We start from the raw sequence: 25,775 nt of genomic DNA on the forward strand, positions 1-25,775 counted from the left end.
CATCTTTAATCTCTCTCTGGATATTAACCTCTTATGAAATACATTATTTGCAGATATTTTCTCTTATTCTGTGTTGTTCCTTTTACTCTGTTGCTACACAAGATTTTAAAATGTTAATGAATTCCACTTTGTCTGTTTTTTCATTTGTTACCTGTGCCTTTGGTGTCATTTTAAGAAATTATTGCCAAATTCAGTGTTGGAAGCTTTTGTCTTATTTGTTCCTCTGAGTTTTACTGATTTACGTCTTACTTTTAGGTCTTTGATCCATTTTTTATTGTTTCTTGTGTATGGTGTTAGGTAAGGGTACAACTTCATTCTTTTTCATGTAGATAGCCATGTTGAAAAGACTGACTTTTCTCATTGAATGGTCTTTGTTCCCTTGTCAAAAACATTTGACAGTATGTGCAAGGATTTATTTCTTGGTTCTCCAGTCTATTGCATTGGTTGATAAGTCTGTTTTATGCTAGTAGCACACTGTTCTGATTATTGTAGCTTTGTAGTCAGTTTTGAAATCGGTAAGTATTAGTCCTCTTTTTTTTTAAATTTTCAATATTGCTTTGACTGTTTGGGTTCCCTTGCATTCCAAATGAGTTTTAGGATATTTTGCATTTCTGCAAAAATTTTAATTGTGTTTAAGATAGGGATTGCATTGAATCTGTAGATCACTTTGTATATCTACATCAATAGCAAGTGACATCATAACAATATTAAGTCTTCCAGTCCAGAAATGGGCTGTTGCCTTGTATTTATGTTTTAATTTCTTTCTGCAGTGGTTTATAGTTTTCATTTCCTTGGTTAAGTTGATTATCAAGTATTTTATTCTTTTTGATGCTCTTGTACATGGAAGTGTTTTCTTCATTTTTTTTTGAAGTGTTATAGGAATTCAATTGATCTTTGTGTGTTGGCTTTTTATCTTGCTACTTTGCTGAATGTATTGACTGTAAATTATTTTCTGGCATCGTTTTGACTTTCTACATATAAAGATCTGTGAATAGAGATTCTTTTACTTCTTCCTTTCCAATTTGGTTGCCTCTTCTTTCTAGCCTACTTTGTTCTGGGTAGAACATTCATTACTATGCTCAGTAGAAATGGAGAAAGCAGGAGTCCTTTCTATGTTCCTTATTTTAGAGGGAAAGCTTTTAGTTTTTTACCATTAATCCTGAGGTTCTCCATGGGTCTTGATACATGACTTTTATTATGTTGAGTTAGTTTCTGTTCTTAATTTGTTGAGTGTTTTTGTAATGAGTCAGCATTGAATTTTGTTAAATGCTTTTCTGCCTCAGTGGTGATGATCATGTGATTTTTACCCTTAATTCTGTTAATGTGATATATTAAATTTATGAGCTTTCACTTATTGAAAAACCCTTGCATTGCAGGAATAAATCCTTGGTTGAAGTGTATGTTTTTGTTGTTGCTACTGTTTCTGTTTTTTTTTGCAACATAATTGACACATAAGACTGTATTAGTTTCAGGTGTACAAAAAAAGATATTTCTATTAGGGTTTTAAAGTAGAATGTTCTTAAGTTTAATTTGCTAGTATTTTGTTGAAGACTTCTGCATCAATGTTTATTAAAATGTTGAGATCTAGGTTTTTTTTGTGTGTGTGTGTGTCTTCCTCTGTCTTTATTTATCATTATATATGTATTTTCTATTTTGGTACCATTAATATACAATTACATGAGCTACATTGTGGTTACTAGATTCCCCCAATTATCAAGTCCCCACCACATACCCCATTAGAGTTCACTGTCCATCAGCATAGTAAGATGCTATAGAATCACTACTTGTCTTCTCTGTGCTATACTGCCTTCCACATGTCCCCCCTGCTACATTATGTGTGCTAATTGTAATGCTCCTTATTCCTTCTCCCTCCCTTCTGTGAGTCTGCTGCTGTTTTGTTCCTTCAGATTTTGCTTTTTGTTCTTATAGTCCACAGATGAGTGAAATCATTTGGTACTTGTTTTTCTCCGCCTGGCTTATTTCACTGAGCATAATACCTTCTGGCTCCATCCATGTTGTTGCAAATGGTAGGATTTGTTTTCCTCTTATGGCTGAGTAATATTCCATTGTATATATGTACCGTATCTTCTTTATCCATTCATCTACTGATGGACACTTAGGTTGCTTCCAATTCTTGGCTATTGTAAATAATGCTGCAATAAACATAGGGATGCATATGTCTGTTTCAAACTGGGCTCCTTCATTCTTAGGATAAATTTCTAGAAGTGGAATTCCTGGGCCAAATGGTATTTCTATTTTGAGTTTTTTTGAGTAACCTCCATACTGCTTTCCACAATGGTTGAACTAGTTTACATTCCCACCAGCAGTGTAGGAGGGTTCCCCTTTCTCCACATCCTCACCAGCATGTTATTCCTGTTCTTTTTTATGTTGGCCATCCTAAGTGTTGTGAAGTGATAACTCAATTGTGGTTTTAATTTGCATTTCCCTGATAATTAGCGATGTGGAGCATCTTTTCATGTGCCTGTTGGCCATGTGAATTTCTTCTTTTGGGGAAGTTTCTGTTCAGCTCCTCTGCCCATTTTTTAATTGGTTTATTTGCTTTCTGTTTGTTGAGGTGCGTGAGCTCTTTGTATATTTTGGATGTCACCCGCTTGTTGGTCATGATATTTATGAATGTATTCTCCAATCCTGTAGGATGCCTTTTTGTTCTATTGATGGTGTCCTTTGCTGTACAGAAGCTTTTTAGTTTTATATAGTTCCACTTGCTCATTTTTGCTTTTTGTCCCCTTGCCCGTGGAGTTATGTTCAGGAAGAAGTTGTTCATGTTTATATTCAAGAGAGTTTTCTAAAAGCTTTATGGTTTCATGACTTACATACAGGTCTTTGATACATTTTGAGTTTAGTTTTGTGTATAGAGTTAGACAGTAATCCAGTTTCATTCTCTTACATGTAGCTGTCCTGTTACGCAATACCAGCTGTTGAAGAGGCTGTCATTTCCCCATTGTATATCCATGGCTCCTTTATTATATATTAATTGATCATATATACTTGGGTTAATTAATATCTGGACTCTCTATTCTGTTCCACTGGTCTGTGCCAGTACCAAATAGTCTTGATTACTGTGGCTTTATTGTAGAACTTGAAGTTGGGAAGCAGATCCCCCTGCTTTATTCTTCCTTCTTAGGATTACTTTGGCTATTCGGGGTCTTTTGTGGTTCCATATGAATTTTAGAACTAGCTGTTCCAGTTCATTGAAGAATGCTGTTGGTATTTTGATAGGGATTACATTGAATCTGTAGATTGCTTTGGGCGGCAGTATGGCCATTTTGACAATATTAATTCTTCCTACCCAAGAGCATGGGATGAATTTCCGTTTATTATTATCCTCTTTAATTTCTCTTACGAGTGTCTTGTAGTCTTCAGGATATAGGTCTTTCACTTCCTTGATTAGGTTTAATCCTAGGTATTTTTGATGCAATTGTGAATTGAATTGTTTTCCTGATTTCTCTTTCTGTTAGCTCATTGTTAGTGCAACAGATTTCTATGTGTCCTGCAACTTTGTATTAATTTTGTGTCCTGCCATTTTGCTGAATTCAGATATTAGTTCTAGTAATTTTGGAGTAGATTCTTTAGGGTTTGTTATGTACAATATCATGTCATCTGTAAACAGTGACAGTTTGACTTCTTCCTTACCAATTTGGATGCCTTTTATTTCTTTGTGTTGTCTGATTGCCATGGCTTGGACCTCCAAGACAATATTGAATAAAACCGGGGAGAGTGGGCATCCTTGTCTTCTTCCCGATCTTAGGTGAGAAGCTTTCAGCTTCTTTCTGTGAAACATAATGTTGCTTGTTGGGTTGTTGTATATGTCCTTTATTATGTTGAGGTACTTGCCTCTATAACCCTTTTTGAGAGCTTTTATCATGAATGGATATTGAGTTTTGTCGAATGCTTTTTCAGCATCTATGGAGATGATCATGTTGTTTTTGCCCTCTGTTTTGTTTGTGGTAGTGGATGATGTTGATGGATGTTTGATTGTTTTACCATTCTTGCATCCCTATAATGAGTCCCCCTTGATCATGGTGTATGATCCTCTTGATGGATTTTTGAATTCTGTTTGCTTATATTTTGTTGAGTATTTTTGCATCTGTGTTCATCAGGGATATTGGTGTGTAGTTTTCTTTTTTGTTGTATCTTTACCTAGTTTTCATCTTAGAGTGATGCTGGCTTCATAGAATGAGTTTGGAAGTATTCCCTCCTCTTCTATTTTTTGGGAAAACTGTAAGGAGAATGGGTATTATGTCTTCTCTAAATGTCTGATAAAATTAAGCGCTGAATCCATCTGATCCAGTGTTTTGTTCTTGGGTAGTTTTTTGATAACCGATTCAATTTCATTGGTGGTAATTGGTCTGTTTAGATTTTCTGTTTCTTCATTGGTCAGCCTTGGAAGGTTGTATTTTTCTGGAAAGTTGTCCATTTTTTCTAGGTTATCCAGTTTGTTAGCATATAGGTTTTCATAGTATTCTCTAATAATTCTTTGTATTTCTCTGGTGTCCATTGTGATTTTTCCTTTCTCATGTATGATTCTGTTTATGTGTGTAGATTCTCTTTGTCTCTTAATAAGCCTGGCTACGGGTCTTATCTATTTCGCTTATTTTCTCAAAGAATCAGCTCTTGGTTTCATCAATTTTTTCTATTGTTTTATTCTTCTGAATTTTATTTATTTCTCTGATCTTTGTTATGTCTATCCTTCTGCTGACTTTGGGCCTTACTTGTTCTTCTTTTTCCAGTTTCAATAATTGTGACTTTAGACCCTTTGTTTTGGATTGTTCTTCCTTCTTTAAATAGGCCTGGATTGCTATATACTTTCTTCTTAGAACTGTCTTCGCTGTGTCCCACAGAAGTTGGGGCATTGTGCTGTTGTTTTCATTTTTCTCCATATATTGCTTGATCTCTGTTTTGCTTTAGTAATTGTTCCATTGATTATTTAGGAGCATGTTGTTAAGCCTCCATGTGTTTGTGAGTCTTTTTGTTTTCTTTATAAATTTATTTCTTGTTTTATACATTTTTTATCTGAGCAGTAGGTTGTTACAATTTTAATGTTTTTGAATTTACTGAGGCTCTTTTTGTGGCCTAGTATGTGGTTTATTCTGGAAAATGTTCCATGTGCCCTTGAAAAGAATGTGTATCCTACTGCTTTTGGATGTAGAGTTCTGTAGATGTCTGTTAGGTCCATCTGTTCTAGTGTGTTGTTTAGTGCTTCTGTGTTCTTACTCGTTTTCTGTCTGCTTGATCTGTCCTTTGGAGTGAGTGGTGTGTTGAAGTCTCCTAAAATGAATGCAATGCATTCTATGTCTTGCTTTAATTCTGTTAGTTTTTGTTTCACATATGCTGGTGCTCCTGTGTTGGGTTCATATATATTTATAATGGTTATATCCTCTTGTTGGACTGCCCCCGTTATCATTCTGTATTGTCCTTCTTTGTCTCTTGTTACTTTGTTTTGAAGTCTATTTTGTCTGATACAAGTACAGCAACACCTGCTTTTTTCTCCTTACTGTTTGCATGAAATTTCTTTTTCCATCCCTTCACTTTTAGTCTTTGTATTTCTTTGGGTTTGAGATGAGTCTCTTGTAAGCTGCATATAGATGGGTCTTGCTTTTTTATCCATTCTGTTAGTCTGTGTCTTTTGACTATTTCATTCAGACCATTTGCCTTTAGGGTGACTATCGATAGATAATGTAGTTATTGCCATTGCAGGCTTTAATTTGTGGCTACCAAAGGTTCAAAGGTAGCTTCTTTACTATCTGTCTAACAACTCACTTATTATGCTATCATAAACACAGTCTGATGATTCTTTATTTCTCTCCCTTCTTTTACTTCCTCCTCCACTCTTTATATGTTGGGTGTTCTGTACTCTTTGTGTTTCACTTGGACTGATTTTGTAGATAGCTCATTTTATTGTGCATTTAGTTTGTTTTTGGCTGGTCTGCTTTCTTTGCTACGGTTTTATTTTCTCTGGTGACATCTGTTCAGCCTTGAGTACTTCCATCTAGAGCAGTCCCTTTAAAATACATTTTGGTGATTGTTTGCGGAAGTTTAATTCCCTCAATTTTTGCTTATCTGGGAATTGTTTAATCCCTCCTTCAAATTTTAATGATAATCTTGCTGGATGCAGTATTCTTAGTTCGAGTCCCTTCTGTTTCATTGCATTGAATATATCTTGCCACTCCCTTATGGCATGTAATGTTTCTGCCTAGAAGTCTGATGATAGCTTGAGGGGTTTTCCTTTGTAGGTGTTCTTTTTTCTCTCTGTCTGCTTTTAATACTCTGTCCTTGCCTTTGATCTTTGACATTTTAATTATTTTATATCTTGGTGTTGTCCTCCTTGAGTCCCTTTTGTTGGGAGATCGATCTGTGGACTTCCATGGTCTGAAAGACTACTTCCCCAGATTGGAGATGTTTTCAGCAATTTTTTCTTGAAGACTCTTTGTATCCCTTTTTCTCTCTCTCCTTCTGGTACCTCTTTAATGCGAATATTGTTCTGTTTGGATTGGTCACACAGTTCTCTTAATATTCTTTATTTCTAGAGATCGTTTTATCTCTCTGCCTCAGCTTCTGTGTATTCCTGTTCTCTGTTTTCTATTCCATTAACAGTCTCTTGCACCTCATCCAGTCTGCTCTTAAATTCTTCCATTGTTGGTTTCATTTCTGTTATCTCCCTTCTGAATTTATCCCTTAAGTCTTGAATATTTCTCTGTAGCTCCATCAGTATGCTTATTACTTTTATTTTGAATTCTTTTTCAGGAAGATTGATGAGTTCAGTCTCACCAATCCCTCTCTCTGGTGTTTGAGGGAATTTGGACTGAACAAGGTACTTCTGCCTTTTCATGGCGATGGGAGTGGTCGCCAGCAAGTGGCCCGTATGTCAGCTGGGATAATAAAGTCCCTTCGTGCTTGCCAGTCTCTGCTATATAACCGCACACAGTGAGCAGCCTCTGGGTCAATCCTCTGAGCTGCAGTGGGTAGGGCAGCCTTTGGGATGGCCTAGGGCACTGGCGGCCATTGCAGGTGAGCAGGGCATTTTCACCACGAGAATGGAGCCCCTTTGTCCCTCCCAGACTCTGCACCAGTCTCCGCTGTCTGTGCCAGTCAGCTGCACACAGGGGGCAGCCTCTGGGTCTGGGCCCGGTTAGCCTTGCTCAGGGAGAAGTCTCTGTGTGATTGCTGTGGGATGGCTGCTCCCCATTGTTCTGCAGCAAAGGCAAGTCAGCCGGTTTGCCTCCAGTGCCAGTTGCAGGGCAGGAACTGCAGGCTGCCGGTTTGCTGAATTCAGTTAGTTCTAGTAGTTTTTGAGTGGATTCTCTGGGGTTTTTTATGTACATTGTCATCTGCAGACAGTGACAGTTTAACTTTTCTTTACCAATCTGATGTCTTTTATTTATTTGTGTTGTCTGATTGAAGTGGCTAGGCCCTCCAGTAGTATGTTGAATGAAAGTGGTGAGGATGGGCATCCTTGTCTTGTTCCCAGTCTTAGAGGAAAACTTTTAGATTTTCACTTTTAAGTGTGATATTGGTTCTGGATTTGTCATATATGGCCTTTATTATATTGAGGTACTTGTCCTGTATACCCATTTTGTTGAGAGTTTTTATCACGAATGGATGTTAAATTTTGTTCAATGCTTTTTCAGTGTTTATTGAGATGATCATGTGATTTTTGTCTTTTCTGTTGATGTCGTGTATGATGTTGATGGCTTTCCTAATATTGTACCATCCTTGAATATCTGGAGTAAATCCCACTTGATCATGATGGATGGTCTTTTTGATGTATTTTTGTATTCAGATTGCTAATATTTTGTTGAGTTTATTTTCATCTTTGTTTATTAGGGATATTGGTTTGTAATTTTCTTTTTTTGTGGTGTCCTTGTCTGGTTTTGGTATTAGTGATGCTGGAATACTCTCATAGAATGAGTTTTGAAGTATTCCCTTCTCTTCTTACTTTTTGGAAAACTTTCTGGAGAATGGATATTACATCTTCACTAAATGTTTTATAAAGTTCAGCAGTGAAGCCATGTTGTCCAGAAATTTTGTTCTTAGGTAGAGTTTTCATTACCAGTTCAATTTCATTGCTGGTAATTGGCCTGTTCAGATTTTCTCTTCCTTCGTGGGTCAGCCTTGGAAGGTTGTGTGTTTCTAGGAAGTTGTCCATTTCTTGGTTATCCAATTTGTTAGCATATAATTTTTCATAGTATTCTATAATAAATCTTTGTGTTTCTGTGGTGTCTGTAGTGACTTTTCCTTTCCCATTTCTGATTCAGTTTATGTGTGTAGACTCTCCTTTTTTTTTTTTTTTTTTTTTTTGACAAGTCTGGCTGCAGGTTTATCTGTTTTATGTTATTGAAGAACCAGCTCCTGGTTTCATTGATTCTTTCTATTGTTTTGTTGTTCTCAATTTTGTTTATTTCTTCTCCGATCTTTATTATGTCCCTCCTTCTAATGACTTTGGGACTCGTATGTTCTTCTTTTCTAGTTTCATTAATTGTATTTACACTGTTCCCTTGGGATTGTTCTTTCTTGAGGTAGGCCTGTATTGCTGTATACTTCTTTCTTAGAATTGCCTTTGCTGTATCCCACAGGTTTTCAGGTGTTGAGTTGTTTTCATTTGTCTCCATGTATTGCTTGATCTCTGTTTTAATTAGGTAAATCATACAGTGATAATTTAGTAGCTTGTTGTTAAGCCTCCATGTGTTGGGGCTTTTTTGTTTTCTTTGCATAGTTTATTTCTAGTTCTATACCTTTGTGGCCTGAGAAGTCGGTTGGCACAATTTCTGCCTTTTTGAATTTACTCAGGTTCTTCTTGTGACCTAGTATCTGATCTATTCTGGAAAACTTTGCATGTACACTTGAGAATATTGTATATCCTGATGCTTCTGGGTGAAGTGTTCTGTAGATGTGTGTTAGGTCTAACAGTCTGTCTCAACTCACTATGCCATTTCAAACACAATCTAATTGTACTTTTTTGTCCCTTCTTCCTCCTCCACTCTTTATATATTTGGTGTCATATTCTGTCCTGTTTGTGTATCCTTTGACTCACTCTGTGAGTAGTTGATTTAATTTTGCATTTGCTTTGTAGTTAATTGGTCATCTTCTTTTACTGTGGTTTTATTTTCTCTGGTGACAGCTGTTTAGCCTTAGGCACACTTCCATCTAGATCAGTCCCTTTAAAATACACTGTAGAGTTGTTTTATGGGAGGTAAATTCTCTCTGCTTTTGCTTATCTGGACATTGTTTAATCCCTGCTTCAAATGTAAATGATCTTGTGGAGTAGAGTCTTCTTGGTTGGCAGCCCTTGTGCTTCATTTTGTGAAGTATATCATGCCACTCCCGGTTTGTAATGTTCCTGTTGAGAAATGTGTTGATAGCTTGATGGGCTTTCCTTTATAAGTTATCTTTTTTCTCTCACTGGCTGCTTTTAATGCTCTCTCCTTGTCTTTGATCTTTGGCATTTTAATTATTATATGTCCTGGTGTTATCTTCTTAGGGTTCCTTGTATTGTAAGGTCTCTGCACTTCCATTACCTGAGCGACTATGTTCTTCCCCATATTGTGGAAGTTTCTACCAATTATTTCCTCAAAGAGAGTTTTTATCCCTTTTTCTCTCTTCTTCTACTGGTACCCTTATAATGCTAATATCGTTTTGTTTAGATTCGTTGCACAGTTCTCTTCTTTTCATTTCATTTCTAGAGATCCTTTTTTCTTTCTGTACCTCCCCTTCTTTGTTTTTGTATTCTCTAATTTCTTTTTCATTTTCCTATACCTCATCTAATCTGCTTTTAAATTCCTCCATTGTATGTTTTATTTCAGATACTGTGTTTTTCAAAGTTTCTGTCTCTTTCTTGAAGTCCTCCCTGAGACCTTGAATGTTTTTCTGTGGCTCCTTGAGCATATTTATGATCTTTATTTTGAAATCTTTGTTAAGAAGATTGGTTATTTCAGTTTTACTTAGTGCTTTCTCTGGTGTCTTTTCCTGTAGTTTTGTTTGGACAGATTCTTTTGTCATTTTGTTTTTTACTGATTCCCATGGAATAATAACTGTAGGCTGCACCCTCTAGTGCCCAGAGGCTCTGTTCCCTGGGGTTGTAGGCGAGCTGAACTGGTGCCTCCTGGGAGGAAAAGGCTCTATCCTGCCTTCTCAGCTGTGATGCCTGCCTTCACTGCCAGGTCCAGTGGTCCGAGTGGGGTAGGAGGGCCTCTCTGCTGTGCCCCAAGGCTGCCATAGGTGGGGTCATTGTTTCGTTGGCCCAGTACTCTGTGGGACTGTTGTTTGCTAGGAGGAAGGAGCCTGGAGGCTGCATACTGCAGTGGGAGTCTGGGGACTGCATTGCTAGTCAGGAGTATGGAGTATCTGAAGCTCCTGAGAGTTCCCAACCTGCTGGCTGAGTGTGCTGGGAGGATTTTGTCCACCTGCCCTTTCTCCTGACCTGCAAGATCTGTATTATCTTTTCCCCTTTGGCACCCCTCTCACTGCTGGGAAGGTTTTTCAAAAGTGCTTGCCTTTCCTTTTGTCCGAGGGGGCACCACAAGCACTTGCAATCTCTCCACAAGCACTTGCAATCTCAGTCTCTCCCAGTATTCTGCCTGTCTTTGCTTTCCAACCCCACTAATATCCAGAGCACCATGTAATGTGGGTTCATGCTCCCAGAGCCTATCTCCAGGGCTGGGTGTTCAGCAGTCCTGGGCTTCTACTTCCTTGCTCCGTTTCTCTTCCTCCTGCTTGTGGGTTGAAGTAAGGGAATGTCTTCGGTACCACTGGAAAGCAGCTTAACTACTTTACCCTTTTCTGTGAGGTCTTCTCTTCTCCCCAGATGTAGGCAGGCTATTGGAATCTTCAGGTCCTCTTTCAGGATTAGTTGTTTTTGCTGTATTTTCATGTTCTTTGTGGTTTTGGGGAGGAGGTTTCTGCCTCACTTTTCATATGCCATCTTTTTCCTAGTCCCCTGTATAGATAGGTATTTTTTAGTGGGTTTGCATATATTTTATTGGGACATCATGATAAATCAATCAAGATAGTAAGGAAAAGTTTCAGGTTTATGAACATCCTTATACATAACACCATTAATTTTATAAAATTGTCTCATTTATGTTTCTCAGTGACTTTATTTTTTTGGTCACCATTATAATTTTCAGTATAGTTTGTTAATGTTTGGTATATTGTATGTGTGTCTATGTATTATATTTTCAATACCCTGTAACTATATCTGTCTTTTGCATATTTCATTGAGTTGTCAGCATAATTTGTTAAACAGTTGTCTTGTTGGATGTCAGTTTTTTGTCATAAATAACAGCTTTGAAATATCTTTTTCTATTCTTTTACTTGGGTTAAAATACTAGTAGTGGAATTAGTAGTTACTTAAAAATTTTTATTGTGATAGAGCAGTTATTTTTTTCCTGATTTTTGTGGCTTCAGAAACTGAGGTTGAATAATTCATTAAATAAGATGACACAGTTTGCAATGGAGTCAAAAGACAGAACTCATTACTATTTTGTTTGGTTTTGTGATTCTGGCTTCTGGCTTTACCTGATACCATTCGTGTTCTTTCCTGGTTGTCTGTTCAAGGCATGTGTTTTATTATGGCTACACTTCCTGGGTAGTACAATATAATGAACTTGTACTAATATGAGAGGAAGACAGAACTGCCACCATGTCCTATGGGGTTTTATTGTTATTCGATGATAAGGCAGCAGTAGAGCTGGGCTTCAGTGTTGTACTGTCCAGGGTTGAATCCTGGCTCTGCCACTTACTAAATAGGTAATTACATGACCATAAGCATAGTAAAATAAATAATAATATAATTATCTACCCTCAGAGGATAAAAGAAGGAACAGTGCCTGGCACATCAAATGAATGTTAGTTACTATATTTAAAGTCATTTGGGACTTGAATAAATAGGCCAATTCCATATTTAGCAGAGATTGACAAATGAATGATCACAAATCAGATTATATCAGAAATTTAGGGGAAACTACTGAAACTGTAGTTTTCAGTACAGGCAAATTAAGACTTGTTTTGTCTTTGTTTCTTGGTTTTCAGAGCTAACTGGCTTTGAAGTTGTGCTTTTTCTGGTAACTTACAACTGATAAGAGGCAATAGTGGCTCTTTGGAGCTTTTTTTAAAAAACAAGATGCACTTTCTCAGTTTTTAGTAACTTATATGTAGAACTAATTGCCATAGTTTTAATAAAGGCATTCTATGAGATTTAACTTACTTCTGTCTGAAATCAGAGTATTAAAGTTGAATGGTAAGTTAAGTATCTTTGAGTTGAGCCCAGTCCTTTGATATCCTTGAGCTAGGACATGATTCATCATTTATTTGAATTATTTCAGTTCATTCAGTGTACTGTTTATTGAACACTTAATCTGTTTTAGGCATTATGGGAGGAAAATGGAGTTTGAGGAAGGATCTCATCTTTTTCAAGATACCTCATTTAAAAGAAAATCATATTTGTGCATCCCCTTGAAGTAATTGGAAGAGGTTGTTTTTTGAGTAACCCAGGTGCCTGTTTTTGCTAGCCAGAAAAATCTCAGCACACTCGCAACTCCTTTGTTTGGTATGTCAGGTAGGAAGCTCAGTCCTACTAGACACAAAGCTTTCTTTCCATCAAGATAGGAGGTCTGTTTATGGAGTGTTAAAGACATGGACCTGTGTTTGTAGCTAAGAAAGAAGTTGGATATCAGATCGATTTAGGCGTATTTTTGGAGAAAAGCTGCAGCCAGGGTCTCTGGCATTGGATAAGTTGAAGGAACTTGATTTGTATTGTTATTCTGCACAAACGTTGTCCCTTGGAGTTGGTGCTGTGCACTGTTCTGCATGCAGTCTTTCTTGCATATCCTGGAAAAAAATCCAGGTCTGTTGCACTGACATTGGTAGTCTAGCCAGCATCTTTTAGGATTATTTCATTAGAGTCATTATTGTTGATTAATTAAAATGAATGTCTGTGTTTGTTTGAGAAGGTTGTAGAATATCACCTGCAGAAGAGACCATAGCACACCTTGGGGTTCCTGACCACTGAGTTTCCCTGGAATGTTAATTGATGTACATCATTGTGTTAGGACCACAGCTTCTTGACATTATTACAAATTCTTTTTTTACAGTTTCCTCTATTTTTTCTCCCCTTGATGTTGTGTTGTAATCCAAGGACTAGGGCAAAGATATCTTTTCCTTGGGATGATTCTGTGTGTTTATCTTAGTCCTCAGCTTTTTATAAATCAAAATAGCTTATTTTTTCCCCAAGAATATAGATAGTTAGGTTACTTAAATAAAACAAATATAAATTGAGTTAAAGGGCTGTGTTATTAACAATTAAGACAAAATAATTTAGTTGTATTTATTTTGTGGTTATTGTTAAGCTGGGGTGTTCTTAACCGTATTTTGTAGTCATTTTTTACTCAGAAGGCTAGTAGGAGGATGATACACTGTTTTAAAAGGTTGATTCTTAATTCATGTCCCATGTTTTGTCTGTCTTAAAGTGTCAACCCAAGAAAAAGTCTACACCACTGAAGTATGAAGTTGGAGATCTCATCTGGGCAAAATTCAAGAGACGCCCGTGGTGGCCCTGCAGGATTTGTTCTGATCCACTAATTAACACACACTCAAAAATGAAAGGTAATACTTGTAGTTGCTTATACATGATAACATACGATATGGAATTTTAGACTTGTAGTTGCCTTTAAATGTAATAAAATTCTTGTGCCTTTAGTTTTGATCATTCTGTGAATGAATTGTTATTAATGTATTTTGCCTTTTTTGATTTTTTTAAAAAAATTTGTTTTATTTTACCTCTGATTTAAAGTTCTCAATCATCCTATCTATAAATGCTAGGAAAAAACGTTAAGCTTACTACCTAAAGTTTGTATTGTCCAAACAGCTGTTCAGTATATTTATGTTTTTCTACTTCAGTTTTTAGGTTATCATTTTCATTAGCTTTAAAGCTGAAACAGTTAAAAAGAATGCCTTTAAATTTTTTGAATTTAAAATCTTGAGTATTCCCTTTACAATAGTTTCTTGTTTGGTCTGTTTGAGTCCCGGGTATCTTTATTAAGTTTTAGAAATAACTAATGTTTAATGTTATTCTACAGTTTTTAAATGATATATGGATGTTCAAATGTGAAGTCAAAATCTCCTTTAACCATCACTCTTATCCCATTCTTCTCTCCCCTTCCTTGTCCCGAAAGGCAATCAACATCATGAATTCACCATACAAACTTCCAATCCTTTTTTATAACTTTACATACATATCTATACCAATAACCAATATATAATATTAATGTTGTTTTCATTCCAGTCAAATATATCATTGTATCATATGTATCATCTGCCCTTTGATTTTTTTTTTTTAACTCAACATCATGGTTTTGAGGTCTTTACCAATTAATACATTAGTTACAGTTTGTGGCAGTCAGCTGCTGTACATTATCATATAAATATGACACATTTTATTCAACAATTTTCCTAATGATGGGCATTTCCAGTTCCTCTCACCCCCAAAATCTGGCTGTTAGAAATCATGCTAATAGTTTCTGGCTACCAGAAATCACACTACAAAGAACATCATGGTACATATTTCCTTGTGTATATGTGTCAGAGCTTCTTCAAGGCATCAAGTACAATATCAAGTATTCTATCTTTAAAGTGCTGTAAGGTAAGGGCTGAAACGTGACTTTGAACTTCCTTTTTTCTATTAAGATGTTTTGTGATTTTTTTTTTGGTAGTTTTAATACATGTGTTTTAGTTTTTGAACAGGTTATATATTGAAGCCTTAAAAAATCAACTCATTTCCTCCTTTTCTCTGGTCTGCTCCATTCTTTAGCCTTTCTTTCAAAGAGTAACCAGTTTTTAATGCTTCTCTCTAGAATTTCTTTATGTAAATCCAAATATGTAGTCTGGTCTCTATCCCCCTTTTTATGTTAACACGAATATAGTATATTGTATGTATGTTCTACAGCTTGCCTTTTTTTTCTTTTTAACATCATAGGGATTTTTCCATGTTAGTACATTGAAAACTTACTCATTTTTTATTAAACAGCTGCATAGTTTTTCAGATTTTCAATATGCTATATTTTATATAACCATTACCCTGTTGATGGACGTTTAGGTTGTTTCTAATCTTGTGAAGACTGTACGTAGATATTTACTTATGTTTGTACATATGCATATATGCTTGTGTGTACCCACAACCCACAAACAATGTTATAAAGAATAACTGTGTATTTCACATATACATTCCTGTTTATCTGTGAGATGAGGTACCAAAAGTGGGATTGTTAGATTTGGTACTGTATTTTGAATATTGAATATTGAGGTACCCAACGTTTATAGCTCATTTAAACTATATATATAAATCTTATCCTTTGTGGCCTGTTTGGACATGCAAATTCTGCTAAAAAAAATCTTTTAGTCACCCCCTTCTACCCTTCCTGCTGGTTTCTTACTCATTTTAGTGTTCTGTATACACACTAGTTGGGTCCGTGCCATTTGTTTTTGACAAATACTAAGTTCATTGCATAGGTGCTGTGCTAGGTTGGGATCCAGTAATGGATAAAACATCAGTTCTGCTTGCCCTTTTGTATAATTAGAGACCAGTTAAAGAGAGTAAGATCTGGTAAATAATGAGACAAATAGATAATTACTTGACTGAGAAGTGTGCCCAGAGAAAAATATTGGTCCAGAGATACTGAACCTGTACTTTGGAGCTGCAGTATTCAGGGCCAGTTATGCTAGTAAAGTTTTCTTTGATCTGAGACTTAAAAGGAAAAGTAGGAATTAACTAGGGAAAGAAGGAAAAGATGATTCCAGGAACAGAAAATAGTATTTTGGCTCTGAGAGGTCTGCAGCCCACAGAGGGATAGAACGTGGCACAGTGTGAGGCTGGGAAAGTAGATATGAGTCAAATCATGTAGTGTCTTACAGATGCATTTAAAATTTCATATTTTATCCTAAGAACTATGGGATACCATTAAAGGGCTCTGAGCAGAGCATGATCTGATTGTGTTTCTTAAAGTTCGTTCTGACTGCAGTGTGGAAGAGGGATTGGAGGGGGCATAAACCAGGTAAGAGGATATTATTAAAAGGGTCATTGCAGTGATTATGGTGAGATGAAAGTAATGAATAGAGAATAAAGAACAACTTAAGAGACAATCTATTTGGTAATGGATGGATAATGGGGAGTGAGGGAGAATGAAGTCCTGAGGTTTCTAATTTCCAGATTTCTGTATCTCAGAATGGCTTCCAAGTTTTTAGCCTCACCAGTGCATAAATAGTGTTGCCATTTACTGGAAGCACAGGAATACCTCTGACTCCAAGGTGATACCTCCTTGTTGATATTTATTGAAGCCATGGACAGGGCATGGATGTAATGGCCTTGGGACAAAATAGTGAGAAAACGATGGCATTAGGGAAGCCAACATTGAAGTTTTGTGAAGGAAACTAAGCTTGCAAAACACATGGGAAAGAATTAGAGGTGGAAGAGGAAGACCAGGATTGTTTGCTATATGGGATGAGTTTAGCCATCTGGTGTCCTGTGCTTACTTTGCCCTCACAATCTTTTGTTTGTACTGTGCGCGCGCGCGCGCGTGTGTGTGTGTGTGTTTTGGTGAAGGAGGGGATTCTTAGTATTCTGTGTATTAATAGTTCATAGTAAAACTCTGCTAGCTTTTATTTTCTCCATGTGATCTGATATATTGATAACTTGTCATTTTGATTATCTTGAGGAAATTTCACCTAGAGCCTTATTTATATATTCCTTCGTTCTATGCTAGTGACCTTATGTGCCTTGTGAATAGTTGTCATCTTGGGAATTCCCTTCCACTTTGTCTTTTTTTTATTAAGGTATCATTGATATACACTATTATGAAAGTTTCACAAGAAAAACAATGTGCTTATTAACATTCACCCTTATTGAGTCCCCCCCATACCCCATGGCAGTAACTGTCCATTGGTGTAGTAAGATGCCACAGAGTCCCTGTTTGTCTTCTCTGATGTAAACTGTCTTCCCTGTGACCTCACACACACCATGTGCACTAACCATGATACCCCTCAATCCCCTTCTTCCTTCCTCCCCACACCCCCCTCCCTGACCCCTTCCCTTTGGTAATCACTAGTCCCTTCTTGGAGTCTATGACTGCTGCTATTTTTTTTTTTTTTTTTTTGGTATCATTAATCTACAATTACATGAGGAACATTATGTTTACTAGACTTCCCCCTTCACCAAGTCACCCCACAAACCCCATCACAGTCACTGTCTGTCAGCGTAGTAAAATGCTGTAGAATCACTACTTGTCTTCTCTGTGTTGCACAGCCCTCTCTGTGCCTCCCCCCACATTATACATGCTAATCTTAATGCCCCCTTTCTTTCCCCTCCCCCCATATCCCTCCCTTCCCACCCATCCTCCCCAGTCTCTTTCCCTTTGGTAACTGTTAGTCCATTCTTGGGTTTTGTGGTTCCGCTGCTGTTTTGTTCCTCCAGTTTTTTTCTTTCTTCCTATATTCCACATATGAGTGAAATCATTTGGTACTTGTCTTTCTCCACCTGGCTTATTTCACTGAGCATAATACCCTCTAGCTCTATCCATGTTGTTGCAAATGGTAGGATTTGTTTTCTTCTTATGGCTGAATAATATTCCATTGTGTATATGTACCACATCTTCTTTATATCCATTCATCTACTGATGGACACTTAGGTTGCTTCCATATCTTAGCTATTGTAAATAGTGCTGTGATGAACATAGGGGTGCATATGTCTTTTTGAATCTGAGAAGTTGTTTTCTTTGGGTAAATTCCTAGGAGTGGAATTCCCAGGTCAGATGGTATTTCTATTTTTAGTTTTCTGAGGCACCTCCATATTGCTTTCCACAATGGTTGAACTAGTTTACATTCCCGCCAGCAGTGTAGGAGGGTTCCCCTTTCTCTGCATCCTCGCCAGCATTTGTTGTTCTTAGTCTTTTCTACATTGGCCATCCTAACTTGTATGAGGTGATATCTCATTGTGGTTTTAATGTGCATTTCTCTGCTAATTAATGATGTGGAGCGTCTTTTCATGTGCCTGTTGGCCATCTGAATTTCTTCTTTGGAGAAGTGTCTGTTCATATCCTCTACCCATTTTTTAATAGGGTTATTTGCCTTTGGGGTGTTGAGGTGTGTGAGTTCTTTATATATTTTGGATGTGAACCCCTTGTCAGAGATGTCATTTACAAAAATATTCTCCCATACTGTAGGATGTTTTTTTGTTCTGCTGATGGTGTCCTTTGCTGTACAGAAGCTTTTTAGCTTGATGTAGTCCCATTTGTTCCCTTTTGCTTTTGTTTCCCTTGCCTGAGGAGACGCATTCAGGAAAAAGTTGCTCATGTTTATATTCAAGAGATTTTTGCCTATGTTTTCTTCTAAGAGTTTCTTCTAAGAATGAATGACTTACATTCAGGCCTTTGATCCATTCTGAGTTTACTTTTGTGTATGGAGTTAGACAATAATCCAGTTTCATTCTCTTGCATGTAACTGTCCAGTTTTGCCAACACCAATTGTTGAAGAGGCTCTCATTTCCCCATGGTATATCCATGGCTCCTTTACTGTATATTAATTGACCATATATGCGTGGGTTTATATCTGGACTCTCTAGGCTATTCTGTTGGTTTATGGGCTGTTCTTGTGCCAGTCCCAAATTGTCTTGATTATTGTGACTTTGTAGTAGAGCTTGAAGTTGGGGAGCAAAATCCCCCCAACCCCCACTTTATTCTTCCCTCTCATGGTTGCTTTGGCTATTCAGGGTCTTTTGTGGTTCCATATGAATTTTAGAACTATTTTCTCTAGTTCGTTGAAGAATGCTGTTGGTATTTTGATAGGGATTGCACTGAATCTGTAGATTGCTTTAGGCAGAATGGCCATTTTGACAATATTAATTCTTCCTAAGCATGAGCATGGGATGTGTTTCCATTTATTGGTATCTTCTTTAATTTGTCTCATGAGGTCTTTCACCTCTTGGTTAGGTTTATTCCTAGGTGTTTTATTATTTTTGATGCAATTGTGAATGGAATTGTTTTCCTGATATCTCTGCTGTTTCTTTATTAGTATATATGAATGCAACAGATTTCTGTGTATTAATATTGTATCTTGCAACTTTGCTGTATTCAGGTATTAGATCTAGTAGTTTTGGAGTGGATTTTTTAGGGTTTTTTATTATGTACAGTATCATGTCATCTGCAAACAGGGACAGTTTAACTTCTTCCTTGCCAATCTGGATGCCTTTTATTTCTTTGTGTTGTCTGATTGCCATGGCTAGGACCTCCAGAACTATGTTGAATAAAAGTGGGGAGAGTGAGCATCCTTGTCTTGTTCCTGATCTTAAAGGAAAAGCTTCCAGCTTCTCACTGTTAAGTATTATGTTGCCTGTGGGTTTGTCATATATGGCCTTTATTTTATTGAAATACTTGCCCTCTGTACCGATTTTGTTGACAGTTTTTATCATGAATGGATGTTGAATTTTGTCGAATACTTTTCCAGCATCTTTGGAGATGATCATGTGGTTTTTGTCCTTTTTATTTGATGTGGTGGAAGATGTTGATGGATTTTCGAATGTTGTACCATCCTTGCATCCCTGAAATAAATCCTACTTGATCATGATGGATGATCTTTTTGATGTATTTTTGAATTCGGTTTGCTAATACTTTGTTGAGTATTTTTGCATCTATGTTCATCAGGGATATTGGTCTGTAATTCTCTTTTTCTGTGGTGTATTTGCCTGGTTTTTGTATTAGGGTGATGCTGGCCTCATAGAATGAGTTGTAGTGTTCCCTCCTCTTCTACTTTTTGGAAAACTTTAAGGAGGATGGGTATTAGGTCTTCACTAAATGTTAGATAAAATTTAGTGTTGAAACTGTCTGGTGCAGGGGTTTTGTTCTTAGGTATTTTTTTAATAACCAAATCAATTTCTTTGCCAGTAATTGGTCTATTCAGATTTTCTGTTTCTTTCTGGGTCAGCCTTGGAAAGTTGTATTTTTCTATAAAGTTGTCCATTTCTTCTTGGTTTCCAGTCTGATTTTTCATAGTATTCTCTCATAATTCTTTGTATTTCTGTGGTGTCTGTAGTGATTTTTCCTTTCTCATTTCTGATTCTGTTTGTGTGTGTATACTTTCTTTTGTTCTTGGTAAGTCTAGCTAGGGGTTTATCTATTTGGTTTATTTTCTCAAAGAACCAGCACCTGCTTTCATTGATTCTTTCTATTTTATTCTTCTCAATTTTATTTATTTCTGCTCTGATCTTTTTGATGTCCCTTCTTCTACTGACTTTGTGACTCATTTGTTCTTCTTTTTCTAGTTTTGGTAATTGTGAGTTTAGATTGTTCATATGGGATTGTTCTTCTTTCCTGTTGTACACCTGTATTGCAATATACTTCCCTCTTAGCACAGCCTTTGCTGTGTCCCACAGATTTAACGGTGTTGAATTATTGTTGTCATTTGTCTCCATATATTGCTTGATCTTTGTTTTTATTTGGTCATTGATCCACTGAATATTTAGGAACATGTAGTAAGCCTCTGTGTGTTCTTGGGCTTTTTCATTCTCTTTATGTAATTTATTTCTAGTTTCATACCTTTGTGGTCTCAGAAGCTGGTTGGTACAATTTCAATCTTCTTGAATTTACTGAGGCTGTTTTTGTGGCCTAGTATATGATCTATTCTTGAAAATGTTCTGTGTGCACTTGAGAAGGTGTATCCAGTTCATTTTGGAAGGAGTGTTCTATAGATGTCTGTTAGGTCCGTCTGTTCTAATACGTTGTTCAGTGTCTCCTGTCTCCTTACTTATTTTGTCTGGTTGGTCTGTCCTTTGGAATGAGTGGTGTGTTGAAGTCTTCTAAAATGAATGCATTGCATTGTGTTTCCCCCTTTAATTCTGTTAGTTTTTGTTTCACATATGTAGGTGATCCTGTGTTGGGTGCATAGATGGTTATAATAGTTATATCTTCTTGTAAAACTGATCCCTTTATCATTATGTAATGTCCTTCTTTGTTTCTTGTTACTTTCTTTGTTTTGAAATCTATTTTATCTGATACAAGTACTGTAACTCCTGCTTTTTTCTCCCTGTTAATTGCATGAAACATCTTTTTCCATCCCTTTACTTGCAGTCTGTGTATGTTTTTGGGTTTGAAGTGAGTCTCTTGTAGGCCATATACAGACAGGTCTTGTTTTTTTATCCATTTAGTGACTCTATGTCTTTTGATTGGGGCATTCAGACCATTTACATTTAGGGTGATTATCAATAAATATGTACTTACTGCCACAGCAGGCTTTAGATTTGTGGTTACCAAAGGTTCAAGGGTAATTCCCTTACTATCTAGCAGTCTAATATAACTCACTTAGCATGCTGTTACAAATACAACCTAAAGGTTCTTTTTTCCGCCTCCTTTTTCTTTCTCCTCCATTCTTTATGTATTAGGTATCATATTCTGTACCACTTTCCTTGTGTTGAGTTCCATGTCCTCTTTGTTTCTGGTGTTTACTTGCTCATTTTTAATGTATCGCAACTCCTTCAATAGTGTGCTGAGAAAGGGAGTGTGGGAAGTAAGTTTTTTGAGACGTTGCATTATCTGAACACATTTTGATTCTTTTCTTACACTTGTTTAATAGTTTGGCTCATGTAAAATACTAGGCTAGAAATCATTTTTGGTCAGGATTTTGAAGGCATTGCTTCACTCTTTCAGCTTCCAGAATTGCTGTAAACGTGAGGTTATTGTTATTTCTGATATTTTCTTTCTGACGTTTGTCATCCTCTCTGAAAGCTTATAGACTCTTTTCTTTGTTACTGTAGTCCACAGTGCTGCACCTTGCTGTGACTCTGTTTTCAACCATTGTAGTGTCTACTTCATGAATCCTTTTGACCTATAAATTTAGTTTCTTCTGTTCTGGGACATTTTCTTGAATTATTTTATTGATTATTTCCTTCCCTTTGTTTGTTGTCTGTTCTTTAACTCTTACTCTTATATGGACTTTCCTGCATTGTACTCCATGATTCTTTCATCTTTTTTTGTTGCATTTTTGTTGTTTTGCTCTGCTTTATGGGCAGTTGCCTCAACTTTTCTTCAAGGTTTTTTTGCTTTCTTTTACAATTCTGTTAAAATTTTAATTTTCAATAATTCCTCTTTGTTCCCTGCATCTTACTTCATGAGTGCAATATCCTTTTTATTTCTGAAGATGGTAATGATAACTTTTGTGAAAAATTTTCCAGTGTACATAGTCTGTTTCAACTTCCTTTTTTCCTCACTATTTGTATTTTTGTGTTCAAGAGTGAGGATTAAAGAGAGCATATGGACACTTCTGAAGGTGTGGAGTTTGTCAAATTTAATTTCCTGATAGGGTGACATTCTCCAAAATCCCCACCTCCCCAAATCCCTTGTCCATTTTGTATTCTTGGCTTGGTGAGACTCCTCAGAAAGTGAGCCTCCTGACTAGAGAAAAAGAATCTAGTTTCTCATGTTGTGGGAGCTGAATACGGGAGATGACTGGGTGGTTTTATTAGTCAGTTCATTCACTCCCTTTATTATTGGTGTAGTTGTACTCCTGGACTGTGCCTGCTGTTACTCAGTGTATAGGTTTTCTGTTTTACTTCATCTAGTGGGAAAACCTCTAATCATCTACTAGGGTCATGGGAGAGGTAATGATCAATGGTTTGGAGTGGATGAGGAAATTTAGGTTTCCATGGCTGCTTGAAAGCTTTCAGTTAATCTGTGTTTTATCTTCTGGAACTCCAGAGGTAGGTAGCAGGTGTTGCCAGTTTGTGGGCCTTTTGAGATGCATGGTTTAGTTAGTTCTTGGCTTTGCTCATTGATGACTTAGAATTTGACATTCTTGGATCTACTGAGTTAGTTACCATGCTACTAATCCATGTGTTACTCAGCTTCCAAAACTGTTTTGCATACCTGCACAGCTACATAATTTACACTCAGCTGTTCTCTTCTTATTCCTGTCCTTAATGGGCTTATGTCTTGTTCCTTTAGTGGAGATTAAGAGGGGGAATGAATTTTGAAGTGTTTATTCAGTTGTGCTGGAAATACTCCAGCTTCATCTTGAACAGACTTTTAGCCAATTTTGTTTTAGACCTTCCTATGCTTCTACTTTTAGGCTGCCCTTCGCAAAACAACTTGGGGATAATCAGATTGTTTTTTCAGCTTTTTGCAAGGCTGGCCTATCATTCAACTCTCTTTGGTTTAATTCTTATTACCATCTGACCTTCAGCTTTACCAAAGTTTTATTTTTGTTTCTTTTCCTGTCCTTTGTCCTTTTTATTTACCCCTTAAAAAACTGCTTTTATTGGTTTTTCAGTGAGGTTTCAAAAGAGAGAAAGAGTAAATTTGAGTATTTTTTTTTTCTTTTTCCAGTACCTGATTTTAATTGACATGGTTTTATTGCTTTAGGACAGTTTGCATCTCTTTGAAAAATTGACTTTATTAAGCTTATTTACTCAAATTTTTTTACTTATTCAAAACTACTTAATGATGTTTTCTTTTTTTTTGTAGATAATTATTTTTTATTGAAGGGTAGTTGACACATGGTATTACATTACATTAGTTTCAGGTGTACAACATAGTGATTCAACATTTATATACATGACAATTCTAGGTACCAGCTATCACCATACCAAGCTGTTACAATATCTTGACTATATTCATTACATCCCGGTTACTTATTATTTTACCATTGGAAGTGTATACTTTTTTTTTTTTTTTTGTGAGGGCGTCTCATATTTATTGATCAAATGGTTGTTAACAACAATAAAATTCTGTATAGGGGAGTCAGTGCTCAATGCACAATCATTAATCCACCCCAAGCCTAATTTTCGTCAGTCTCCAATCTTCTGAGGCATAACAAACAAGTTCTTACATGGAGAACAAATTCTTACATAGTGAATAAGTTCTTACATGGTGAACAGTACAAGGGCAGCCATCACAGAAACCTTCGGTTTTGCTCATGCATTATGAACTATAAACAATCAGTTCAAATATGAATACTCATTTGATTTTTATACTTGATTTATATGTGGATACCACATTTCTCTCTTTATTATTACTATTTTTAATAAAATGCTGAAGTGGTAGGTAGATACAAGATAAAGGTAGAAAATATAGTTTAGTGTTGTAAGAGAGCAAATGTAGATGATCAGGTGTGTGCCTGTAGACTATGTGTTAATCCAAGCTAGACAAGGGCAATAAAACATCCACGTATGCAGAAGATTTCTCTCAGAACGGGGGTGTGAGGTTCTAAGCCTCACCTCTGTTGATCCCCAGTTTCTCACCTGATGACCCCCCTGCGACTGTGCCTGTCTTAGGTTGTTCCTCCCTTGAGGAATCTTACCCGTCTCTGGCTAACCAGTCATCTTCCGGGGCCATACAGGGAAATGTAAAGTTGGTAAGTGAGAGAGAAGCCTTATTGTTTGAAATGGTTAGCTTTTTATTTCTTTGCATATTTATGCCCTGTAGCTTCTATGCCCAGCATTTGTCTTGAGGTATCTTTACCACTTGGAAGAATTATGATACTCGGTAAATTCTATATGAGGCACTAATTCTATTTAAGGGTTGTAATTAGGAAGGAAGAAAAGCTATAGAAGTAGCAGGCGACAGAAAACATGGGAAGATTGATTATTTCTTTGACATATCTTCTTGTAGAGTAACTTCAGCATGTATAGGTTTTAAGCTACTACGTAAATTGCGCACACCCATTAACATAATAGGAATATAGTTACATAACCAAAGCATACCTGTAATTACCAGCCATCTCCAGTGAAACCAAGAAAACCAGTTAGGCACCTTAGGCATTTGTGAAAACTTATCTATGATATGGTGGATATTGTCCAACTGAACTTGAACAGTCTGAGAGAAATCAGACTAATTAAAACAACCCATTCCTGGGGAATGTTCACATCCCTTATGTTCTTTTAACAGTAAATAGTCTGTAGTTGTAAGATTTTGGAGCGCTACAATTTGCACTTCTCCTAATTCTTGATTGAGTTCCAACAGTATAGATCCAGTCAAATTTGTTGTTTTACTGTATGCACAGGCCATCTTAGATATCTCCTTCCTCATTCCCATGGCAAGTCCAGGAACTGGTGGGATGAGTGCATCTACAGCTGTAGCAGTGCGTGGATCTTTGTTGGGGTTTTTTGATGATCATCTTCTGGCATGAGTCTTCCAGAGAGTGCTGATGTTGGAAGTTCTCTTTCATATCGTATCTTAGTTCATTTTCGGGGTAGCCCAATTAGGCTTTGGTCCTCTGTATAAACACAAACAGACCCTTTGCCTACACTTTTATATGCCCTTTATACTCTTGTGTAGAACTCATTGGAGGTTACCACACAGGAACTGCCCTTTTTTTTTTTTTTTTTGGTATCACTAATCTACACTTACATGACAAATATTATGTTTACTAGGCTCTCCCCTATACCAGGTCCCCCCTATAAACCCTTTTACAGTCACTGTACATCAGCATAGGAAAATGTTGTAGAATCCCTACTTGCCTTCTCTGTGTTGTACAGCCCTCCCTTTTCTCCTACCCCCCCATGCATGCTAATCTTAATACCCCCCTACTTCTCCCCCCCCTTATCCCTCCCTACCCACCCATCCTCGCCAGTCCCTTTCCCTTTGGTACCTGTTAGTCCATTCTTGAGTTCTGTGATTCTGCTGCTGTTTTGTTCCTTCAGTTTTTCCTTTGTTCTTATATTCCACAGATAAGTGAAATCATTTGGTATTTCTCTTTCTCCGCTTTGCTTGTTTCACTGAGCATAA

The 25,775-nt window shown here is 36.8% G+C and overlaps 1 protein-coding gene across 10 annotated transcripts in view; it reads left to right on the forward strand.

The window, feature by feature from the left end:
- The window catches only part of NSD1 (nuclear receptor binding SET domain protein 1), a 188,724-nt gene that overhangs the window by 67,344 nt on the left and 95,605 nt on the right, over window positions 1-25,775 (forward strand). For all 10 annotated transcript variants that reach the window (XM_036886924.2, XM_036886928.2, XM_036886926.2 and 7 more), the window contains one exon: window positions 13,485-13,620. In XM_036886924.2, coding sequence (XP_036742819.2) covers window positions 13,485-13,620 — 136 coding nt within the window. The remainder of the gene's footprint in view (window positions 1-13,484; window positions 13,621-25,775) is intronic.

The sequence above is a fragment of the Manis pentadactyla genome, chromosome 2, assembly GCF_030020395.1.
Source record: "Manis pentadactyla isolate mManPen7 chromosome 2, mManPen7.hap1, whole genome shotgun sequence".
In the NCBI taxonomy this organism is placed as follows: domain Eukaryota; kingdom Metazoa; phylum Chordata; class Mammalia; order Pholidota; family Manidae; genus Manis; species Manis pentadactyla.